Source organism: Pezoporus wallicus, unplaced genomic scaffold (genome assembly GCF_028554395.1).
Source record: "Pezoporus wallicus isolate ANWC-B61680 ecotype Strahan unplaced genomic scaffold, APGP_CSIRO_Pwel_v1 contig_13721, whole genome shotgun sequence".
Taxonomy (NCBI): Eukaryota; Metazoa; Chordata; class Aves; order Psittaciformes; family Psittacidae; genus Pezoporus; species Pezoporus wallicus.
Window position 1 is genome coordinate 261,329 of NW_026640870.1, and position 23,134 is coordinate 284,462.

The 23,134-nt window shown below is 45.1% G+C and overlaps 1 protein-coding gene across 3 annotated transcripts in view; it reads right to left on the bottom strand.

The window, feature by feature from the left end:
- The window catches only part of CACNA1H (calcium voltage-gated channel subunit alpha1 H), a 118,009-nt gene that overhangs the window by 41,020 nt on the left and 53,855 nt on the right, over positions 1–23,134 (bottom strand). For all 3 annotated transcript variants that reach the window (XM_057420882.1, XM_057420881.1, XM_057420880.1), the window contains exons 9-12: positions 7,441–7,592; positions 6,256–6,441; positions 5,513–5,630; positions 3,742–3,897 (exon numbers count right to left, since the gene is read on the bottom strand). In XM_057420882.1, the coding sequence (XP_057276865.1) occupies positions 3,742–3,897; positions 5,513–5,630; positions 6,256–6,441; positions 7,441–7,592 (612 nt within the window). The remainder of the gene's footprint in view (positions 1–3,741; positions 3,898–5,512; positions 5,631–6,255; positions 6,442–7,440; positions 7,593–23,134) is intronic.

Consider the following 23,134-nt stretch of genomic DNA (forward strand, 5'->3'; position numbering starts at 1 on the left):
GAGAGCAAACGGTTGGATTAAAGCAGCTGATCCCCAAAAAAGGAGCACAGCTCCTCAACTGATGCTTGAACAAATCACCAGGGTTCCTAGAGACATGGTGCTGAAGTGGCAGTGAACTTCGTTTCAGCTCTGATGTATTGCTAACTGGTGCAGCCAGCCAGGGTGACTGGAAGGCTAAAGCTCCCTTAGTCATCTTCTCTGGTTTGGAACAGAAGCACTAGTGCAGAGTAGATGAAAGATCTGCACAGTTTTGGAAGGTTTCTCTGCTTTTCTATGCTCTGGCATAGATTTCAAATGACATGGGAACAATGTAAGCACAAATATGCAATTACGGTCCTGTTTGAAGTCTGCCTGCTTATTGTAATAAGCACAAATGTACTAGAAATGGTTTTGCGGTCATTTAAGCCTATTCTCTTCTAGGGATCCTCCTGCCAAACTTGCTCCACAGGCAGATCAGAACCTGAGATCAAGCTGAGACTGTCTACTGTGGTTCACAGTCCAATTTGTAGTGTCCTTTTTGAGATGCTGTTAATGGTTTAGAGCTTGGAGCAGCTCTAATGTGAACCCTCTTAGCTGCAAAAGCCTCTCAGGAGTCACTCTCCATCTGAGTAAAAGAAACACCTAAGCAAAGGGAGAAGTGCCATCTCAGTGTCTTCTAGAACTTCTAAGAGCATCAGCCTGTAAGAAGATGGAGTCAAAAGGATCAAAACAAGAGTTTCTGCCATATTCCCAACATCCCAACAGAACCAGGCAAAAGAAAACCCAGCTCCATTGATACTTCTTCCTGGGAGTTGTCCAAGGAGACTGTAAACATCTTTGGTTTACAACCAAGCTAAGTTATACATTTATAAGTGCAACACTTGAACTGAACCTCGGTAGCTGAAATACAGCCCTGAGAAGGGTTTTCTGTAGCACAGCTAATACCTCACTATGAGACAACTGACAAGGCCTATAAGCTTCGTGTCAAGACTTATAAAAAATGGGAGTGGAGAGCAAAATGTGCCCTGCAAATGTCATGCCTGTGGTTGCTGGCCTTTTCAGAGGCAGCAGTGAGTGAATAATACAAGCTTTGAAAACTACTGCTTACACACGTTTAAATCATGGGCTGTAACAGCTCCAAAAGGAGCTATTAAGCTTCAGCAAGAAAACGACAGCTATTGAGCGAGGTCTGTAATCATACACTCAGAGGGTATTGCATGAGGCTGCTCATTTCTGCCTTCACATTAGCAGGTGATCCAACCTCCAAGAGGGCAAGTAAGGAATGGGATCTCTACTGTACAGAGACCTGCAAGCTGTCAGTTTGCAGAGGGGAATGAACTTTCTTCTGCCTTAAAGCAATCAGGAAAGGATGCAGACTGCTGGATGAGGGCTCTCTGTGCCTAAATGTAGGACTGCTCGAGCAGGAGCTCAAGCTGACAGTTTCCAATCTGTTGGGTCACACGCAGACTGGTTATTGTCTGTTTGGATATCCCTGGCTTGTCCTCTTTTTACCCCCATATTTGCTGGTTGGTGGAATATGAGGGCATCTGACATATCTGGCCACTGAATACTCTGAGCTGCCATATGGCTTATGGTATGTTAAGCATATGTATTGGTTCTTTCTGCATCCAATTTAGGAAAATCTATTACTTTAGCACATCTTTAGTCTGCTGCAGCCTGTGTCGTTTTCTAGCAGGACTGAGTCTGAGCACAACCGCTCTAAATACAGCTACAATGCTCCTAGAGGAAAATCCTTTCTAGGTTGGAAGATGGCAACTACTGCAGAGCCTGTACAAATAGTGGCAATTCCTTTGCTTTGGTCTTATTCGGTTGGCAGCTAAAATGTCCACCTCCATCTGCCACAGGCTGCACTAGAACCTGATGTAAAGGTGTTATAGTATCCGGAGTAAAGCTGGGAGATATGAGATCAGTGACACTGAGAAAATGACAGCAATTTGGAAACAAGCAGTGTCAGCACAAGCTCTAGTCACCCACACGTGGAACACAGGCTTGTTCTTGGAAAAAGACCTGCTTGTCTTGCTGGCAAGCTGTGTTGGATCTTCAGGGCATGGAACGCATTGTACAAGACATTAAAATGCCCACTGATGCAGTGCAGAGCTGTTTATTTTGAAAGCAATGAGCTTTGTGTCTTCTACTTGTGTCCTCTCTGTGTGTTCACGTGGCACTCACCACCCTCAGCATCCATGAAACCGCTGTGAGTGACATAGAGCAGGGTTGCTGTTTCCATACTGTGGCTTGGCTCCTTTTGTTTCAATTAGTTTTCCTCTGTTAGTGCTGTGAGGAACCTGGAGGGGTGTTTTAATAAGGAATCTACATACATCCTTGAAAGACATAAATGTGACTGTGTTGGCTTGAAGGAATTTTTGGTCTATGAATATTTCAATTCTATTCCATGATCAGTGAAATTTGGTCTCAATGTGATGCGGTTGGTTTAAATGGGATCTAAACCCTGCGGATGAGAGCGCGACACCAATTCTGGGGGAAAAATGACAAGTGGAAAAAAAATGTCCTATAAAGATTATTTCTTTCTCCTCTTTCCCTCGGGAGGCAAAGCAGTGAAAACTGAAGCCATTTTCTCATTTCCTTTCTGAGTCTGTGTCTCTGAAGCCAATCTGGCACTGAGCAAACTTGCTCTTCTTGATGGTTGAGGAAATAAAGAAGTAATAATTAATAAAACCCCAAAGCATGATGTAAGCCCCTTTGATGCCACTATTCTCTGCTTTAACAGGGACTGGCTGAGTTTTGCTAAGTCTCAAAATCATCTCCAGTTTCTGGATAATGTATATATGCCCATACATTGTTACATTTATAACCAAACCAGATCATCCTCAGTTTAAATCTCTCCCAAATAGACTTGCTGTGATCTGAAAGGAAGATGAAGAAGAGCAGGGCAGGGAATGCCTGGTTTCACTCTCTCAGGATGCTTAAAGCAAATCTGGAAGGGACTTGTCAGTGGGGTGGAAAGCTTAGGAGGCTACAGGGCCCCTCACTCATACTATAGCACTTACACCACTCATACCAGTGGGAGCTGCTCCTCTGGATCATGTGGCACAGGACTGCCTGCATAGCTGCTGATGGTTGTGCTGTTAGTTCACATCAGGACATGGCACATGATTTCTATAATTCTTTCCATGTGAGATGAGATGCTGCAGTTTATCCTATATTCCCTGCTCACTGACCTGATACTGACATTATTTTCAGGTACAGGTAAAAATCTTTTTAGCATTTCCATGTCCTTCATCATTCAAAGTATCTCAGACTTTAATGTTTGTAGCCTTGCAACACAGCTTTTGAACAGGTGGGCTACTGGCCTCAAATAACACAGAAGGGACAGAGTCACAAGGAAAGGCCCGGTCTGAGAACATCATACTTTGGTCCCCATGACTAACACTGGCTACATTGAAGGCCTGAAGCCCACCATAATGAAGACACAAAACACAGAACAGATGGAAGACCTGGTAAGTCAAACCAACCCTAAAGCATTTCCTCTAGGCCACACAACAGGTCCTGCAGCAGATCAACCAAACTGTTGGTCTCCCAAGTCCCATGCTAAGTCCAGTGGGTCTCATTTGCAAAGAGAGATTCACAAGAGCTTCACATGCCCACACAGCTCATCTACATTCCTTAAATTTACATTCAGGGCTGCTTGATGGCTAGACATTTGTGCTGACATGCATTCATCCCTACACGCTCACCTACATGTGTCTCAGTGTTCTCCCTCCCTCTGCTCAGATCTCTTACCTCTGCCTGGAAGCCTTCTACCAGGATGGCAACAAGAAGGTTGAAGAGCACATAATTGCCAAAGGTCATCAGGGCCACAAAGTAGAGGGCTGCCCATGAGGATGTAGATGCCATCCCATTGTACAGGACCACGTTCCAGTCCTCTTGAGTCAGGATCTGCAAAGGGGTGAAAGGAAAGACTTTAATTACCTCACTCCTCTCATACACAGCAGATGCATTCAGATACTGACTTATCCATTTTTTCCTCTCCTTTTAACATTTTCTAAGCATAAGCATTAATAGGTCTCATGAAGAGAGACAGTAAAACATTCCTTTATTTAGATCTTTGCATGTGAGAGCTGTCTTCTGGCCAAAATTCCCCTCTCTGCAGGAAGATCTAGCACACTGCTGCCCACAGACATGACTAGTTCAGATCCTAGGTAGGGCAGCATGAAAGATGTGCTGGTACAAGTCCAGTAATTTGGTGGTGGTATTGTCTCCTTTGATAACCATCAGAAGATAAAAGACCTGAGGCCAGAGCTGTTGTCTCCTTTTGGGCTGCTCTTTATAAGGCATCTGGAGCTGAAGGAAAGGGTAAAGGACAAATACAAAGGGTATTTGATGAGATAAATGACACTGGGTGGCTCAAGAAAATCAGGGATGCAAAGTGATTTCCATTAGATAAAAGCACTGACAAGCTGGGCAAAAAAATGCACATCTTTACAAAGCCTTGCTCCAAGGGACCTTCCTCAGGGATTCCCACTTTTCTGAAGCCCCAAAATCCTGGGACCTGAGAGAAATGGATGACAAATTCATGCTCCACATCAATTCATGCTTACAATGAAATGGTCTCTAGCCCTCCTCAAAAACAGGTAGCTCTGGGGTTAGAACTGAGTCATGCCACTCACTAACCTTCATGGGATGCAGGACTGAGCCCTTGTGCTCAGAGCCAGCTCTATTTCCCAAGGGACTGTTAGAGTATATGCAGAAATCTGTATTGATGTTGGTAAAAGAAAGATGTGGAGCTGTGGGACTAATTCTGATTTTTGTCTTGCTCCTTTGTAAGAAGGAAAACTTTGTCAGAAGTTTTATTCTTCACAGTGAAGACTCAGGACTGGTTTCTACCTTGAGCGATATTGTGATGAGCACCTACTCTACATTCAGAAACTTAGCTTAACACTGTTCCATTGTGCTCCACTTGCTGCACTTGGACTCTGTAGCCTGAGCCTTTGAAAAGAAAAGACTAATCTTTATGTTTAGAATGTCTTGGAAATAGTAGCTTATTGCTCCAGTGTGGAATATGCCAGTAATTTCAAGCACAGAACAGATTTTGTTTGCAGAGGAAACACAACTTTTTTATATAAAGAAGCTTCCAGCATATAGAGCCAGCACCTCCAGCTCTGAGTTGTGACAGTATCTGTCACTCCCAGTTAGATGAAGTTGTTTGCAAAGTGCATTTTTAGGGGACGAAGGCAAGTAAAGAGACAAGAGATCTACAGTACAGGACACTAGACTGTGGGTCTGATCTTACTGGCTTTATGAAAGGACAAGAAGGGTGGATTTTCAGGCCTTCTTAGACTTTTACTGGCAACAGATATGCACACTATTGATTTTGCTTCTCTATCAGGGTTTATAGTGACCAGCTAACTTAGAAACACAATCACCTTGTTCTATTAACTCCACAGTGCCATTTCAGTCCAAATTTGACACCTACTGGAATAGTTTTCCTTAAAAAAGTAAACTAACTGTCCAGGTGGTCACATGAAAACTTCCCAGAGGATCCAGAGCTTACCTGAAATACGGTCACAATGGCCCACAGTAAGGAATCAAAATTCTTTCGATCTGGAACTGTGTCTCCTGTATCAGTTTTCAGGCTGAACTTGCATCCAAAAAGATGCATGCCAAGGATGCTAGAGTGGGAGAAAAGACAGAAGAAACATGTTATTGTGTGAAATACAGTGGCAGGGAGGATTGCAGTGATTTTTTTGGACACTTTTCTGCTCCCGGTGTTTTGTATGCTGGTGGTATGTCCCAGGAAGAAACTCTGATGAAACCCTACTGTTTGGTTCTTCTGTGTCATATTTCAATTATCTACACAGAAGTTAAATCAGGGATCTCCTTTGTCTAGAAAATGACAGCTCACACTGCCAGCTTCCTAATCCAACTGGTTTCCAAGAAGAGGATACCGAGGGGCATTATAGGGTCAGACAGAAATCTTGGAGTCTGTACAACATCCATCTCAAATATAACAGTGCTGGAGTCCAGTTACTGACAGCTTCCTGAGACACAGCTAAACGAGCCTCCCAGGAATTCCAGAGGAAATGTTGCCTGGTTGTGGGCTTCATTCATCTGTGGAATTACAGTACTGCATGCAAAACTGAGACTGAAAAGTCTGTTGAGTGTCTGCTTGTCAGTCTATTGTGAGCACTTCCATCACGTAGGCAGCCTAGCAAATGCAGTGTATTGTTACTCTGATCTATGTATTACTTAAGCAAGCTGAACAAGTAACTGAAGAGCAGCTGCAGCCTCTTGTACCTGAAGATGAAGATGAAGAGCATGAGCAACATGCAGAAGGTGGCCACATTGTCCATTGTCTTCATCAGGACCACGAGCTGGCGACGGAGGGCGGGCATGAAGCGCACCAGTTTCAGCACGCGGAGCAGCCGAAAGGTTCGTAGCACAGAGAGGCCTCCATCCGACTGACCGATGATCTCCCACACACTGCAGGAACACCACAAGGACAAGAGCTAGAAGCAGCAGCTCTCTACTGTGAAAGCTTTGGGCAGGCTGGTTTCTTACAGGATATCACACCACCAGAAGCCCTAAAGGGGCAGTTTGTCTGCCACCTTCTTTCTTGCTTCTGAAAAACACCTTCCCTTCCCACTTGTGCAGATCTACACGCACATGCATAACCTCCATCCTTTATAGCTAGTTTCTTGAGTCTTTAATTCCCTTGCTTTCTGTGACTCTTCACAGCACAGCATGTCTCTGCTGGTCTGCATCACTACAATCTGTCACAAAATGTGGATCACAGTTTTGTACCAAGCTCATCTCCAGAGGGTTTTACATTGGTTGGGGTGCGTTGGTTTGATCAAGCCACAGACTGGCTTTTGCTCTGAGCCTCTATTGCTTTCTCTTCCCTGAATCAAAGGGATGGACAAACTGAAGCTATCCTGGTTTATACCTTCTGTGTCTCCCTTGACTTCTCAGCCCCAAATTACTGATCAAGAGGTGAACAGCACCCCCAGAAATATCCCCAGCACGAAGAGATGCTGTACAAGCTTCTCACACACATTTGACATCCCCAGTTTACGCTGGTAGTGTTCCCCTGGAGAGAACAACAGAACAGTGCCCTCTCCTACCCTCCTGGGGGTTCTGGCCTGAGTTATGTGTTAATTTGGGAGAGGGAAGGCAAGCTGCTGGGATAGGGACACTCACAGTACTCCTTTCCCAGGACCAGCCATTCTGCACTTCAGTGGAAAACTGACCACAGTGCCAGATGTGTGGCATAAATAGACTTTGTTCTCCATTTGCCAGGTCCATTTACTTTGGACAGGCCTTCTAATGACAGAAATCTGAAAGGCCAGGATAATTATAGCATATCATAGCCAGTGAGCCTTGGATTAGCACATGCCATGTCATTCCTGTTCCTCATCCCACTCCCCAACTGGTATGAGCCCTTCGGAGACAAGCCACAGTGAAGGAAGAACTGGCACTGACCTGATGACAACTATGATCCCATCAAAGATGTTGTATGGGTTCTTGATGTAGCCAAAGAGGCCAAAGGCAAGGAGTTTCAGGAGCATCTCCAGGGCAAACATGCTTGTGAAGACTATGTTACTGATCTCCAAGGCGTTGGTCAACTCATCTGGCTACGGGGCAAAAAAGCAACATGGTCAAACAGATGCACAGAGAGCCACAGAGACAGATGAAGTGTCTGAGAGGAACAGCAGAAAAGCTTCATGGACAGTCCCTGTGGGTCTTGTTGAAAACACAGAATCCCAGCCCATTTCTGGAGCAGTTGTAGAACAATACCAGTGAAAGTCAGTAGAATCAATAGCTTTATTTCCCTTGAGGTGTTTATTGCCCTTGCCTTGCCTAAGAGTGGATGCAGCTTAAATCCAAGAGCTGATTTTTCCATCACAAGCACCAAATTACCTTGCATTATGATCTCGCTTTCCAGACAGAGCCCAAGTCTTCCCTTCCTGGAAAGTGCAGGGATGTCTGCCCAGCACCCAGGCTCCAAACCATGGAACAGCAAAGGTGGGATGGGGTTTTGCTCACTTACTGGAGCTGCTCCCTCACACAGCAGCAGGCTCTGCAGTGTGCATTTCTAACACTCAAGGCCTCTTCTTTTGCAAAAGAAAATGAGTCTTTTTCATTTCCTCAGTGTAATAATATTGTCTAGGAAAAAAGGTGTTATATTCATATCTGACTCATCTCCTGACTGATAATAGCTTCTTTTATTCCCCATCCATCATTTGACACTTTGTTAAAAGATGGCAGTCTCTTTGGGATGTTGTTGCATTATTTGAGGCTCTGAAGGGGGAAGACCATTGTAGTACTATGGCACAGCCACATTTAACTCCATGCTCTGCAAACTGAATCTTTGCTGGCTGACTGAAGGAGAAAGTGAAAGAGTTAACTAGAATACAGGAAGAGCCCACACATCCCCTACTATAGGCAGTGACAGTCTGTGGGCTGCTAATGAACCATCATTCATGGGCTAAATCACTTTATGCAATAGACTGTCTTGTGCTCAACCATTTATCCAGGAGAAAGAGCACTAAAAGCCTCAGTCCTCATGATTATAATCCATATATGCTAATTACTAAGGGACACCAGGGGAAGGACTGTGCAATTTTCAGTTCTTTAGTCTCCATCAAGAAGTGGCTCAGGTGGTATATGGTGCACATCAACATGATCACCAGGCTGCCCTCCTCACACCTCCCTTGCTGCAGAGACAGCAATTCCCTAATGTTCATCAGTGCTCTCCATCCTATTCCCTTCCCCGATGATGCAGAAACAACCTGAGCAGTGAAAACACATCTAAGAAAAGGACTGTTGTAGGATGGCATCCAAGCAGCTCCTCAGCAGAGCCTGAAATAGCCTTGTGGGCTCCAGGGTCTGTCCTGCTATAAGGACAGTGGTGATGGAACATCACACTCACAGTGCACTAAGCAATTTGTGAGGAGCAGCACATGGCTGGTGTGTTTGGTCTCCCTTCAGCTGGGGTTATACCTGGGAATTCTTGGCAAGAAGCAAAGTAACTCACTCAGTCCTTGCATCCCTCCAGGCAGCAGCCTGAGGGCTCCTTGGGACAGGGTGCTCATGGCAGGCTGAGGATGGTTCTTTAGCATGGTGAGGCTGGAAAATGAATGTCACAAATATCAGCAATGAAGCTGCAGCTCGGGCAGTCCCTGATGAAGAGTCCCTCTACGGCATCCTTGTAGGCTCCCTTCAGATACTGGAAGCTGCTCTAAGATCTCCACACAGCTTCTCTTCTCCAGGCTGAACAGCCCCAACTTTCTCAGCCTGTATCCATATGGGGGGTGATCCAGCCCCTGATCATCTTCATTGTCTCCTCTGGACCTGCTCCAATAGCTCCATGTCCTTCTTATGTTGAGAACACCAGAAGTGCACACGATTATCCTTTAGTGATCATATTCGGTGTAAGGCAGAACTAATTTGGTGACAACGACTGCTGTAAGGTGCGATGTGTGGAGCACGTGCGTGGACACCAAGGCAGGATCCAAGGACGGATAGCTCTGCATGCTAGCTAGGCTGCTGCTGGGAGCTTTTCTGTTGTTAGAATGGAAGCTGACCAGCAGATGAGCCAAGTGTCCAGTGCTATAGCCTTCAAAGGTCATTACCTTCTTTCAACAACAACTGGAGCCTTCAAACAACCTGCCACCGAGATCTGTATGGCTTATAGAATGGTGTGTTGCTGGAAGTACAGTTCATTTCCTACTTCTCTCCCTCCCTGATGAGCAAAGATTTAGAAGGAGGGTCAGGGAAGAGACACTTAAAGACAAGATAGATTTGGCCATTCCCCTGGAGTCAGCCACTAGGAGACACTGTTGGTTTGTTCAAATTTAAACCAACCTCAAAGCAGGATTTTTTCCAGGAGTGTTTTTCTCTGGGAAAAACACAAAAATGTTGATTCGCTGAACACAAAACTTTTCATGGTAAGGATTATTTTTGTCAAACTTCCTGGCTGGAAGAAAATGAAGTTGCAACAAAGCCTGAAAATTGCTGCAGTGTCTTGTTTTGACCTTCTCCAAAACGAAAACTTCAGGCTTTTTGCTTGAGACGTGGTTGTGTCACGAAATGCAACTTCCTTTCTAGCAAGCAATGATGAATCAACAAAGGTTGGCATCAAAATGATGCACTTCCAAGAAGGCAGATCTAAACTGGTGTTATTTGCTTTTTGCCAAATAACTTTGCAAACCTGAACAACTCTGACAGGGAAACTACTCACCCACTATAAGGCTCCAAACAGCATCAGTGAAAACTTCCTTTTCAAAAGGCAGTGAGGGAGCACAACCCTCATCAGCTTTGGGTATCTCCGCATCTTCTCCTGCTGTGATGATCGACCTTTACATTGGTCCAGGGTTTCAGAAACAGGTCAGGCTAAATGGAAAATGGCCAAAAGGCAGCCAGGTGGCATTGCAGAAGGCTACAAACCACTCAGGAATGGCGGGCAGTGGTGTCCTGCTGGTACAAGGGTCCTCAGTGCCAGAAGCAGAGCCTGAAATGGGAACTGCCATGCTGAAAACAGTCAGCAGAAACAAGCAGAGAGTGGTTTAACCCCCGGGTCCCACTGGTGGGTTCCATGCAATGCTCAAAAAGGTTCAGATCTGAGTACAGATGCTACAGATTTCAGATTCCAATGAATCCTTGTCCTTTGGCTGCAGGAGTAAGTTTTCCCCCACTCAAGAGAAGCGCAGAAACTGTATGGGATCCATTTGTAAGATTTCCATATCCTTGAAATGAGCTTAAGGTAATAGCCTCGACTCCAGGCAAAACATGTCCCAAGAAAGCACAACCACCTCTGCTCACTTTGAAGGCTGTGTTTATGGTGCGGGATATTTCAGTGATTCAAACCCATGTTTCTATTAGGGACAAGCCTCAAACTTTTCAACAGTTCAATCTGAGTTCAGATAAACAGACAAAAAAAATCCTTTTCTAAATAGCTTGGGTCTGAAAACCTCGGCAGATGAAGCTCTTTCTGAGAATCTGACACCTCTGGTTGCAGCAAGACGTGGCACAAGCCTGGAGCCTTCCTGGAATCAGGAGAAATTCAATAAGAGAAATGGTCAAATTATTGATGGTTCCCTCCAAGGAAGGGATGAAGAACAGGAGCAGGATTTGCATTCTGAGATTCTCTTTGTGCGAGTGAATTACTGCAGCTCTTCAAGGATATCTCTTTGTGCCTCTCTTTTCTCTCACTTGTTTCCTACCTTGTGTCTCTTGAATGCTGCCTCCACAACCACCTATTGTACACAGCTTAGGTTCAAGGACTGGCAGGTTGGCACCAAGCTTTGCCTGCGGCACCTTTTTGCTCTGCTACTGAAATCATACCTGCATCACACTGGAGAAAGAGCTGCTAGACACCTGGTCCCTCCTGCTGAATGAAGAGGGAAGGAAGCTTCCAGAATCAAAGATGTGCTTTGCTTCAGAAATGCCCCCCTCCAAACCCAAAGCAGCCAGTTCGGCTCCTCCTGAACCAGGAGCGCTGAGGCTGGCAGAGACACAGAGGAGTGGTAAACAAATCCAGAACATTTAGTCTCATAAACATCCTTTGCACTTGGGTTGTTTTTTTCCTCTCTAGTCCTGGGTCTAAAGCTGTCAATGGGATTTGGAGTACTTGTTTATGTTGGCTTTTCTGCTTTATAGTTTTAAGTTTGCTCTGCAGAGACTCTGACTGGGATGAAGACACATAATGAACTGTCAACTCCTGCTTTGCTTCCGGATACTCCGTATTTTCTCTCTTCAGCCCAGTTTTGAGAGATTGTAGTTTTCCAGTTGCCAGTTATTCCATTGCAAGGGATTTCACCTGTCTTCAGGCTCTGGAATCATCCCCATTTCTCTGCTTAAAATCCAACGGGAACGCATGGGAGAGGCAGGGAGAAGGAATTCAGGGTAATTACAATGAGATGGAAGAGGGAGGAAAAATCAAACCCACACAACTTTTTAGATGAATAAACCCAAACCATAGCAATCAGTGCAGCACCAATTAACTTGCCCAGCACTAAGCAAGTAAGAGTTTGCAAAGGCATTTGCAAGCTGTGCCCAAGGACTAAAGGATGAACTCCTGATACTTCCTAGCAAAGAACAAGTACCAGTGATGCACAGAACACCAGAAGGAGCAGATCTTGCTTCAAGGACTTGTTCTCCCTCTGGGAGTTATCACATTCTGCTCCTGTTTCTAAATGCAAGCTCCTGACTTCCAGAGGCCAAGCAGTGGTGTCTGCTCTGGCTCTGCCTGATCTGTGGGAATGGGGTGCAAAGGTTCTGCTCCACTCTGTTGAAAGGAAACTCAATTATGGGGATTTTAAAATCTGCTTCACACATTCTATAATACACAGGTGGTACCAAGATACCTGCAACCTCAGTCATGATGTCACCAGCCTCAAAAAGGTAACAGGCCCCCAAAACTATGCAAAGGGCTGCCAACCACAGTGCAATTCTCCTCCTGTCACAGTGGAGGTGGCAGACAGTGCTCCCTGGCAGCGCAGCATCACGCTTCACTTCTTTATCTTGTGATGAACATCTGTGCTCGCTCACCTGAGAGGAGAACCAAGACATTGTAACCAGCAGGAAGCCCTTTGCATCTCCAGCGTAAAGCTATGGAGCTATACTTGGGTCAGTTTTTCCTCTACAGAGTGAGAGCAAAGCCTGCTTGCTTTACTCACTGAGCACTGAGCCTCCTACATAACTGATCTGTTTAACTGATGGATTACTGGGCTCCATACTCCATTTGTAGGGTTTACATGCCACTGTGAAAGCCAGTTTTCTGGGACAGATTGAAGAGATGCTTTGGGAGGGATTAGACTTTTTAAATAAGAAATATTGTCCAAAAATGGTGGAAAATAGCTTAAATGAGGTTGAAGGAGTGGTACCACAGGAGGGGAGCAAATCAATGGAATTGCTAAGAGCTCAGAATTACAAAATATTCCTCTTTTTCTAAAAAACTAGGACATGTATGGAATGAGTGTGTAATACGAATATCACAGGCAGACTCCCACTGTGCTAGGCAGCGAGCATCAGTCTGGTAGCCTGGACCCATGTGTCTTCTGAACGTAGGATGAAGGGTTAGATAAAACATTGCACGAGACTGCTGGAGGCTGGGTTTAACCCATCAAGAAAGTGCAGAGATCTCTAACTCACAGCCTGACTCCTTTTATCCCCTCTGCTTGGAGGTGACTGAGTTATTCCAGTTCTCATGGCACCCTGTGGACCTCTCCTCCACATGCACCACAGCTCACTTGCACCTAGAGCGAGCCACAGATCCTCACACTCTTCCAGTGCTCTGGTTTCAGCTGGGATAGAATTAATTTTATTCCTAGTAGCTGGTGCAGTGCTGTGGTTTGGCTTTAGTATGAGAATAATATTGTTAACACACCAAGGTTTTAGCTGGTGCTGAGCAGCGCTTACCATAGTTAAGGACTTTTCAGTCTTTCATGCTCTGCCAGCAAGGAAGGACATGAAAAGCTGGGAGGAAGGAGAGCCAGGACACCTGATCCAAATGAGCCAAAGGGATATTCTGTACCACAGAACCTCATGCTCAGTATAGAAACTGTGGGGAGTTGGCCAGGGGCTGCTGATCGTTGCTTGGGGACAGGCTGGACACTGGTCAGTGGGTGGTGAACAACTGTTCTGTTCATCACTTGTCCTTTGGTTTTATTCCTCTTTTTATTTCCTATTATTATTATAGTTCACCTTAATTCAACTATTAAACTGTTCTTATCTCAGTGTGAAGGTTTTACCTTTTCTCTATTCCCCTCCCCATCCCACTGTGGGGGACAGTGAGCAAGCGGCTGCGTGGTACTTAGCTGCTGGCTGGGGGGAAACCACAACATACAAGCTCAAGCTTTGGATTTGAAACCCTCAGCTGTGTTTCTTGCACACTCACGCCTTTGAAAACTTACATCAAACACCAGTTTCTCGCCCCTACCCTTTTCCTATAGCAAATTCAACTAAAGAGCAGCCTTAGTCTCTTCAGGTAGGCTCTGGACATGGCTCAGGAGCTATAATTAACAGTCACATCACAGGCATTTTGCTACAGAGCAAATTTTGGCCAAAGGAGACACAGCCATCAGCAGCATTTGCCCTCCTGGGCACAAGCTCAGACCCCTCCAAAGTCAGCCCAGCAATCAGACATGGCATGGGACAGGCCTAAACTGAAGTTTCTAAATACTTAATGTAGCATGGAGGAGAATCTGTCACCTGGAGCACCCCTGAGGCTATTCATTATTTATCTTGTCCAAAACAATGTAATCAGCCATTCTGCATGAAAGCAGATGCTCTATGTGCCAGCATCTGGGGTCTCTTGACTTTGTCCCAGCAGGTATTTATCACCCAGGGGGAGGAACTCTGTCCTGCCTTCCCCAAACACCCCGTGCTCTACATGTCTGAGAGAAGAACATCCCAAATACCACTGCAGATTGACACTGGGAAACAGAAACAGTGCAGTTTTAGGGACCTGTGTGTCCCTCCCCAGCTATCACCCAGCCTGTGCAGAGGCTGAGGGCTGGTGACTGAAAATACCCCCAGGAAAGAAGCAGCACTACAGGCAGACAGCAAATTTCATACCTGAATATATCCTATATATATATAAGTCCATGTGATTTTGGGGGCATCTGCAGGCTCTGTCAATGCAGCCCTGGCTGGGCTGGGATGTGGAGCAAGTTTCACACACCAGTCATGAAGCGTGGGGAGTATGGTTTGACTGTAATAACAAACATGAACATCCTCTGGCCCAGAAATGGGGCAAGGAGGGAAGCAGTGACAAGCAGGGACTCAATCCTGCAGCAATTCTGTGCAGAAGTGACAAGGCTGCCCTCCTCTTTGCAAGCTCTATGCTTGTTCTTATTTACAGCCATTCCATTCTAATGCCTCTGGAGCAGTCTGGGAAAAGGTCCTTCCTCTTAGAGGGAGTTTGAAGAGCCAGCAGGTCGCAGCTGAAGCAGAGAGCCAGCAGGGAACATAGGTGACGTCTTAGAGAGCTGATAGCAAATGTGAAGGCTACATTACAACCTTTATTATTCTCCCCTTTTTTTTTGGTTGCCAAAGCCCAAACAAAATAATTCTGCTATTCCTAAGGTAAGTAAATAGACCAGCAAAGCAAACAAGCAAAAATACCCCAAGCAATTCAAGACCTGGATTCTTTCCTCCTCTGCATTCCCTGCCCTTAAAAATAAATCTGAAGAATAACACAAGTGGGCCTTTCCATTTCTGCATTTGAAAATATTTCCTTTGTAAACCATTTCGATGCAGTTTATTTACTACGACATAGGACTCGCTGTCTTAAAATCAACTTTAAGCTGGTTTAGTTGAACTAGACTGTGGTTCAAACCATGGAAATTGTCTTGCCTTCCTATGATATAACTCCTCTTACTAGAAAACACATTTTGGCTGGTGTTTTCCCATGCACAAAAGCTCAGCAGAACATTATTTATGCTCTCTGGCCTTGGAAAGGGACCAGGGACTTGAACCAGGATGCCCCAGCTCCTAGAAGACTGCCCTGGTCGCCAAGATGTTTGCTCTCTTGAGGTGCCTTCTGCCCTGTGTTTAACAGCCACACACCACAACCTCCCAGAAGCAAAAGCCCTTCTCAGAAAGGGTTTAGGTGTCGTTGGTGTCTCCACTAAAAGCTGTGACTTAGATGAGTTTGCACTGAGAGCTTTCCAAATGGGCTCTCCCTAAAAGTAGGCTGGAAACAGAAGGGAAGAGAGCTCTCCTGCTCATGCCTACTGATGAATGCTCACTCTCCAGCTCTGGAATTAAAAATGGAGAATTTATTCTCCCCATCACCTTCACTCTCAGGTTTTATACCTTCCTCTAAATGGGATCCTTCACGTGGAGCGATAACAGTTTAATTGAAGGGAGCCAATAGTAATTTTTCCTCCTTTCAATTGACCTACTTGATCTCCTAATGCTCTGTGGAATCGCTTTTACCTCGGCTCTGTGGCATGAAAGTCGCTGCTGATAATTCCTTACCCAACTGCATATGGCCAGGCAAAATGTGCTGCTCCTTTCTGGAGCTGCAGATTGTGTAACAGTGAGGAATGGAGCAAGCTGCATGCAAGCATGATGTACCCCAGCATTAGAATAATGCCATGCAAATTGATGTTATCCAACAAAGACCATATTCCAAAGTCTTAAAGTCTCTTGGAATTTTTGTGTGAATCCTTCAAGTTCACTTGGTATTGACAGCTGGCTGAGAGGGTTTTCTATAGAAGAAACCTTGGCTGCCACACTTCCATCTCTTGCACAAGAGCTACAGATCAGCGACTTTGTTTTCCAGGATAATTAACTCTGCTGTAGCTTCCTTAGGAAGCATTTCCCAGGGAGAAGGTCCCACATGGCATCACATATTGGTCGTATTACTTCCCCTTTTCTCAGTTTCATTCAGCAAAATGCAATTTCATTTCTAGTGGCACAAATGCCAAGCTGGATTAGATCAGTTGCTGTCTTCTCCACCCTCAGGAGGAAAGGACCTGGGCAATGTGAAATGCTATCAGTAGCATAGAAAACTAAAGCTCCTATTCCTGAAAAGTAGGCCAATCAGCTGGATTATATCCTGATGGAGGATCACTTGGTCTGACAGATGGCTATAAAAATAAGCCTGAAAATGAAAAAAACCCACCCAAATCCTATAAAATACCCCCCAGACAAGGCCAGAAGTGCTTGGGTCTAATTATTAAACAAGTCACAGGAGGAAGGAGCCAACTCTCCAGCTAACAACCAAGGATGAACACCTCCAGCAATACACTGGAGCACTGTAATAGCTTACCTGGGGACTGATGCTTCAGTGTGGACTCTGAGAACTGGTCATCCCTGTCAGTGCTAATACACTGATATATGCCTGAATGGAAAACAGTGAATGCCTGATCATTCCTCCAGTGCTGGGTGCAAACAAGGAAGTGCCTTTTCAGACAGAGCTTGGTGCCAAGGACAGCCACGATCTTCCCTTCACTCCTAGCAGTGCTAGGAGTGAAGCATCACTCAGGAGCACATGGGATACCTCATGTCCCATGGTACATCAAGAAATGCCTCTGACAACCTCCCAGTGTTCCAGAAATGGACATGTTACCTGTAGCCCTTTCCTCTTCAGCAGTTCTTAAATACAAGCATGCTGCCACCCCACTCCACATGGGCTTAGTTCCTTTAAGAACCTCTGGCGAAAATCCAAGGGAATTATACAGTCTGAATCATTCCCATCCATATGCTGGTGGAGTCCTTTAAAGCACCAGCAGATCTGTGAGGCGTGACATCTCTTAGCAAGGCCTGTGTTGACTCTCATCCAATATATCTGGCTTATCCCTTGCCATAAAACGTTCCCAAAAGGGATTATATTCACACAGTTCTTGCCCACTGCAAACTGGTTTGCTCTTGACCACTTTCTGTGCTGAAGTCAACAACAAATGGTCAAAAATCATCAGCCTGATGCCTGAAATCAGCTTTGCTTCGCTGGCTAATCACAAAGCATGCATTAAAAAACATAATGCATCAGTCATATTGAGTTATTTACCTTTTCTTTCTTCATTTTCCTTCTTTTTTATATTTAGGCTGAAAATAGCTTATATCTAAAAGGAAAAGGTGGACTCCAGCTCTTTAGTTAATGCTATGGAATACAAGATAAGTCACAAGATTTCAAGAGCTGGAGCATTTAAGTAAAGCACATACAATATTACGAACCCTGCTATGAAAGGATACACACAAAGAACATGGAAATACAGCCCCTTTCAGACAATTGTGAACACAAGGGCCCTGCCTCAAGGAGCCTGCCCAAGAAAAGAAGGTGAAGTGTTGATTTTCTTGGCTGCAATCTTGCAATCAAACTACAGTTAGAGGATATGTATCACAGGCAGCTTTAACCACGTCCATTGAAGGTGGAAGGAGATGAACAGCAAGAGAATAAAGGACTGTTTCCAACCTCTTTGTGCTGAAAGAGGCACCTTTAGCAATGATCAGATGATCTTTAGCCACATCCAAGCAACAGTGCTTGCTCTCTGATAAGAGAGAGATCAAAGGCCTCCGGGTTGTCATTAGCAGACAAACTCAATAGAAGTTGTTTACTTCACCCAAGCTAATGGCACTGGAAATATTTAATCAAAAAATGGACACAGACTCTCTATTACTGCCAAGATGATTCAGAAGGGGCCACTTAAATCTATTTTGTCAAACCATTACTCATCCCTTGCTAATAGACCTTTATGGAGAGTCCCTTTGACAAATGCACATTCGTGATGCGCGGGCTGTGTACTGGTATCAGGAGATGAGGCACATCAAGAAAACACCATAGAGGACTGCTTGTGGGGAGAACAAGATAGGGAATATGTTTAGTCTGGATCTGACAAAGACTGTGACGCAGTCATCTTTTCATCCCGAGGAGAGGAAGCTGAAGTGGCCCAATGGGGAAAGAACTTCAAGAAGAGGATAATTCGTCAGAAACAGTTGAGCAATCTGCTGTAACTGACCCCTGAGTGCTACGTGGAAGAAGACTGAAAGATGGGAGATTAGGAAAGCTTTTCTAAGGATCATGGGATAGAACAAAAATGATGGGTGGACATCAGGAAAAAAAATGGGAGATGTATCCTACAGAACAGCAGGGTATTGCCCCCATGAGCCTTCATTCCTGGGGATAAAGGAAAGGTTTAGCATCTATAATGAGATGCCACATGTCAGGACTCCCAAGCTCTTTTCCTAACTCCTAGATTAACTTTTAGTCTCGCACGTGGTTCTAAACACGTATGAAGCATTTGGGCACAAGCAGTTCTTTCTGGGTTTCCTTTTGGGATGTTCACCTTCTGGGGTTGTCTTAAAAGATGGGAAATCACTTACAACCCTGACACAGAAAAAGTTGATCCTGCCTTAAAGCAAGAAGATGGACTAGGTGAGTTAAGTTCTATCTACTGATTTCTGTGACCAAAAGATCCCTTAGGTTATTAGGACTCAAGCCGTTGCAGGCTGGGTAGCTAGGGACATTGTGTGTGGGAACTTCCAGCCCTTTTGTCCTCCAAGACAGGACTGCACTTGGTACAGACTCAGCTTTGATGCAGTTTCTCTGCAGCTTCCAGAAACACTCCTGAAGAGCTTAAGATTCAAAAGCTTCATAAGCATGGAAATGATTATCTGCAAATCCACATCAGTAATATAGGCAGCAGCGCCTCTCTGCTCTGCAGCAAAGATAGGCTAGGAGCCAGGAGAACAAATTCAGGGAAATCCACCTTCTCTCCCCCTCTAGTATAACTAAAAGCAAGCCAAGCAATTGTTACAAGCTCATTTTTGTCCCTGAGAACACAATGCTGCGAACAGCCCATGGTACTCTAGCCTGCAGCCAAAGCAGACAGATGGGAACTTCAGAGCTGCCACGCTGTTCTTGCAAGTGAATTATTGATACGTTCTTCTTAGCAATGAGCATCAGATTAAAGTGGCAATTAAACCCATCCACAACGATCACAAAGGAACAGCAAAGATGGAAAAGTACAAACCCAGAGCCTGTGCTCTTATGACTGGCAAGGAAGGCTTCTGGGTCCTGATCCTTCAGGTGTGTCTTCACTAAGAGCCTGCATTAGAGCAGGTAGATAGCGGTGAGCAGCACCCTTCTACAGGAGACAAGGGAATGAGTTGCTCCTTGGAGCTCATTGCCCTGTTTTAGCTTTGGAGTGTGTGTAATATAGGCATTTACACTCAGAAACTTAAAGAATAACAGCTATGATCACCATCATCCCTTTTCCTCCACGAGACAACAGCAATTTGTTTGGCTAAGGCAAGAAAGGACAGAAGAGGTCAAAAAGGAACTACAACTCAGAGCTGCCCTTCAGCACAATCACATCACTTGGACATTGAACAAAGGAAAAGCCTGGAATTACGGAATGTGAACACAACCCAGCAGGAATGCTCAGGGACTCTTGTTCCTCCTCACATCAGCTCTTTGTATCTTACAGACAGTGACCGGATTTCACCTGGCAGAATTCCTCGATTTCAGTGGAACCACCACTGAGTCTGGAGATGTCCCAGTGCTTCCACATTTTCACCTTCTTGCCAAGAAACCCCAATAAAATGAAGTGATATTAAACCACCACCAATATTCACAGAGGAGCAAGTAAGAAAATTTACAGTAAATAACTGTGTTTTTGCAATGTGCTCCTCCTCTGATATTTATTTCTAATGTTGGGGGAAGAACACAGAAGTCTGGAAAACAGGACTTAAAAATAAAGACATGACTTTCCGTTGCATTTTTCTCGTTCCTTTGGCATGAAATATGCTCACCCCCAAGCATGCCCTATTGCAGTCTGTTGCTATTGTTATGGGAACAAAATGATTCAGTAAAAAAGAAGTTTAGTCACTCTGATTTTATATAATGAAATCAAATCACTGCTAAAAATAACTAAATTAAATTATATTAGCTCTAATAACAGCAATACTAATTCAAATTACTGTAATTCACTACTACTACGAGGTTAGAGTGCCAAGCTGCAGAAGATGTAGGACTGCTGAACACCTGAGAGTAGAGATACTCTCTCCTCCAGCTTGGAGGGAGAAAGTATTGTATTTGGGTTTGGAGGTTGTCAGTTCAGCCTTTGTGCGCTGGGCAAACTGCTAATGGCAACACTAATAACACCTCTCAAATTAGCAGCAGTGATGGTGTGAACACCAAAGAGCTGCAATTATGCGCTGCTGTCATTTCAGGGGGAGCTGTGAGGCAGAGAAAAGCAAAGGTAAAGGAGACAGCGCGCTCCTGATTTATCATCTGGCTGCATTTTCTCTCCAGCAGATGCCTGGTTCAGGTGAAGGGCCAGGTAGCCCTTTCCTTTCCTCCTCCACATGTCACCAGGCTGCGCCTGGCCCTCATGCTGTACCTAGTGCTGTCTTGCCATAACATCCCCCATCCTGATCCCACGCTGTGTGCAAGAACGATGTCAGGAGAAAGCCTCCAAGCAGAGGAGATGAGCTCTGGCTCACTGCACTGCCTGCTCCTCCATGACAGCTCGACTGTGCTGCAGCCCTACTGAAGTGCATGGCTCTGCCAACCCACTGCCCACATCCTGCTTTCACCTGGGGAAAATCTGTCAGTGATGGCTCAAATCAAAGAAGAAATGGATTTCTTTTGCAGCCTTCCTCCACGCCACATTCAAGTTCTCCTCCTGGCAGCTTTTCACATCCCTGCGTTGCTCTGACTAGAACTGATACTTCTCCCACAGCAAGAGCCATGAGGACCAGGCACACAGGAATGGCTACTCCAACCAGCCCTCATGGCTGCACCATCAGCACCAGGGCTTTGATCCAACTCCCTACCCTGGGAGCAGGGCCAGATAAGCCCTGTGGGAAAAGTAACCCCAAGAGTAAGCTAAACTGATCCATAGCCTCCAAACAGCTCTGTCAGTTCTCACATGAGACAGGCAACACAAGGTTTTATTTGCAGGGAGTGGGAGTGAAAGAGAACTTAGTTGCACTCTCCAGTGTAGTGCCTTTAATAAAGTAGTAAAGCTAAAATAACCCTTTGCAATCACTGAGCCCTTGAGAAAGCAACTGAGCTCAGATGTTTCTACCCTAATGGAAATCCTCTTTGTGGGTTTCCAGAATGGAGAGATCATGGTGAAAAGCTGTCAAATTACTTTATTTCTTAGCCCCCACATGTGTTAAGGGGTGGGATACACGGTGGATCTCAAGCAATTATTCGCTGAACTTCCAGACTTGCTCAAATGCTCTTGCTCAAGAAGGTGGCAAGTGTTTCCATAGCAATGAGCCATTGCCTTGGTGACCAGGGACCTACACTGGTGCTGCTAAACCACTGCAGCCTTTGGACATCTGAGCACAGCCAGGAGTTTCTTCCTTTGTTGTCAACGATAGTTTTGTTATTTCGGAGTCCATCCATCCCTGTGGAAAAGTCACCTTAGGTGGTTGTGCTAGAGCCAGAGAAGCACAAATTACTACAGAGAAGCATCCTCTGCTCACATCTGCCTCTCTAACCCAGAATTAACTTTTCTATCAGTCAGGTGCAAACCAAACTTAGGTCCAATCCTGGCTACCCCCGAGCAGTGCTGAGCCTCAATCTCTAAACTAGAAAATTAAGCAGAGATGGCACAGCACTTCATCGGCCAGACATCAAAAGTACATTAATCTATATTCATTTAAACCTTTTAAGAGAGGTTAAACTGAGTCAGTTGTGTTAACAAGGTGAAGAAGCAAGCCTGCACATAAAAAAAGCAGCTTTGCACATAAACAGACCTCCTCCTAGGAAGAGATTTCTATGGAAGAGTAAAAAATGTGTCTGTCTCCTTCCAAACAATCTCCAGATGCACTTTGTGCTATCATAAAAGCTTTACCCTAGGCTCATAGAGCAGAAAATTGTTGCATCTCTGCCTTTGAGAACTTCTGCTGCTTTTCTTCCCAACTTTATCACTGAAACACACACTCCTTCTAAGCAACTGGCAGCCCAAAACCAGTTCCAACTAAACCATTACACTAGTTTCCTTTTAAATTTGCACAAAGCACTCTGCAATTCCAAAGTGGTTTCTATGGAGATGCTAAAAAATGGGAACGGCACCTTCTGGGTGCTGAATTAGATATGGAAAAACTTGGGTGAGCAGCAAATGCTGGGCAAGAGGAGGGTGAGGAGTGAATTAGAGACCCAGAACACTACTGCTTACTCAGAGCTGCAGATAACGGGGGTAAGTTACAGCTCTGGCTGACAGGCATTCACCAAACTGACACACTGCAATGAATATCATGCAGCGTTTAACTGCAGGCAATGGGGCAGTAATACAGGTGGGGATAGCCTGGCTGATTTCCTTATGGTGACAATGTGATGGGGACAAGGAGGGAGCATTTGCAAGGCAGGAGCAATCCTCACACATCAAGAGGTTTCTCAGAGAGCACTGGAGCTGTGTTTGGCTGCCTCTCAGAGCAGCTCTATCTCCTTCATCTACAAAGCTGGGCAGAGGAGTCCAAATCTTGCAACTTCCTACACAGTCTATTTTAGAGTCTCAGAAACAAAAACAACACACAACAGGAAGGATGTGATTACTAGAATACGTCTGAACTCTCCCACACCCCAGCCCCACCAATCTTGAGGGCTTCACCATTTGCATTGTTAAGACAGAGCTTTCACATGCCATCCCATCCATACGGTCCTGCCGGATCAGAGCTCTGTGCTGCACCAGTGCCCAGCTCCCTCAAA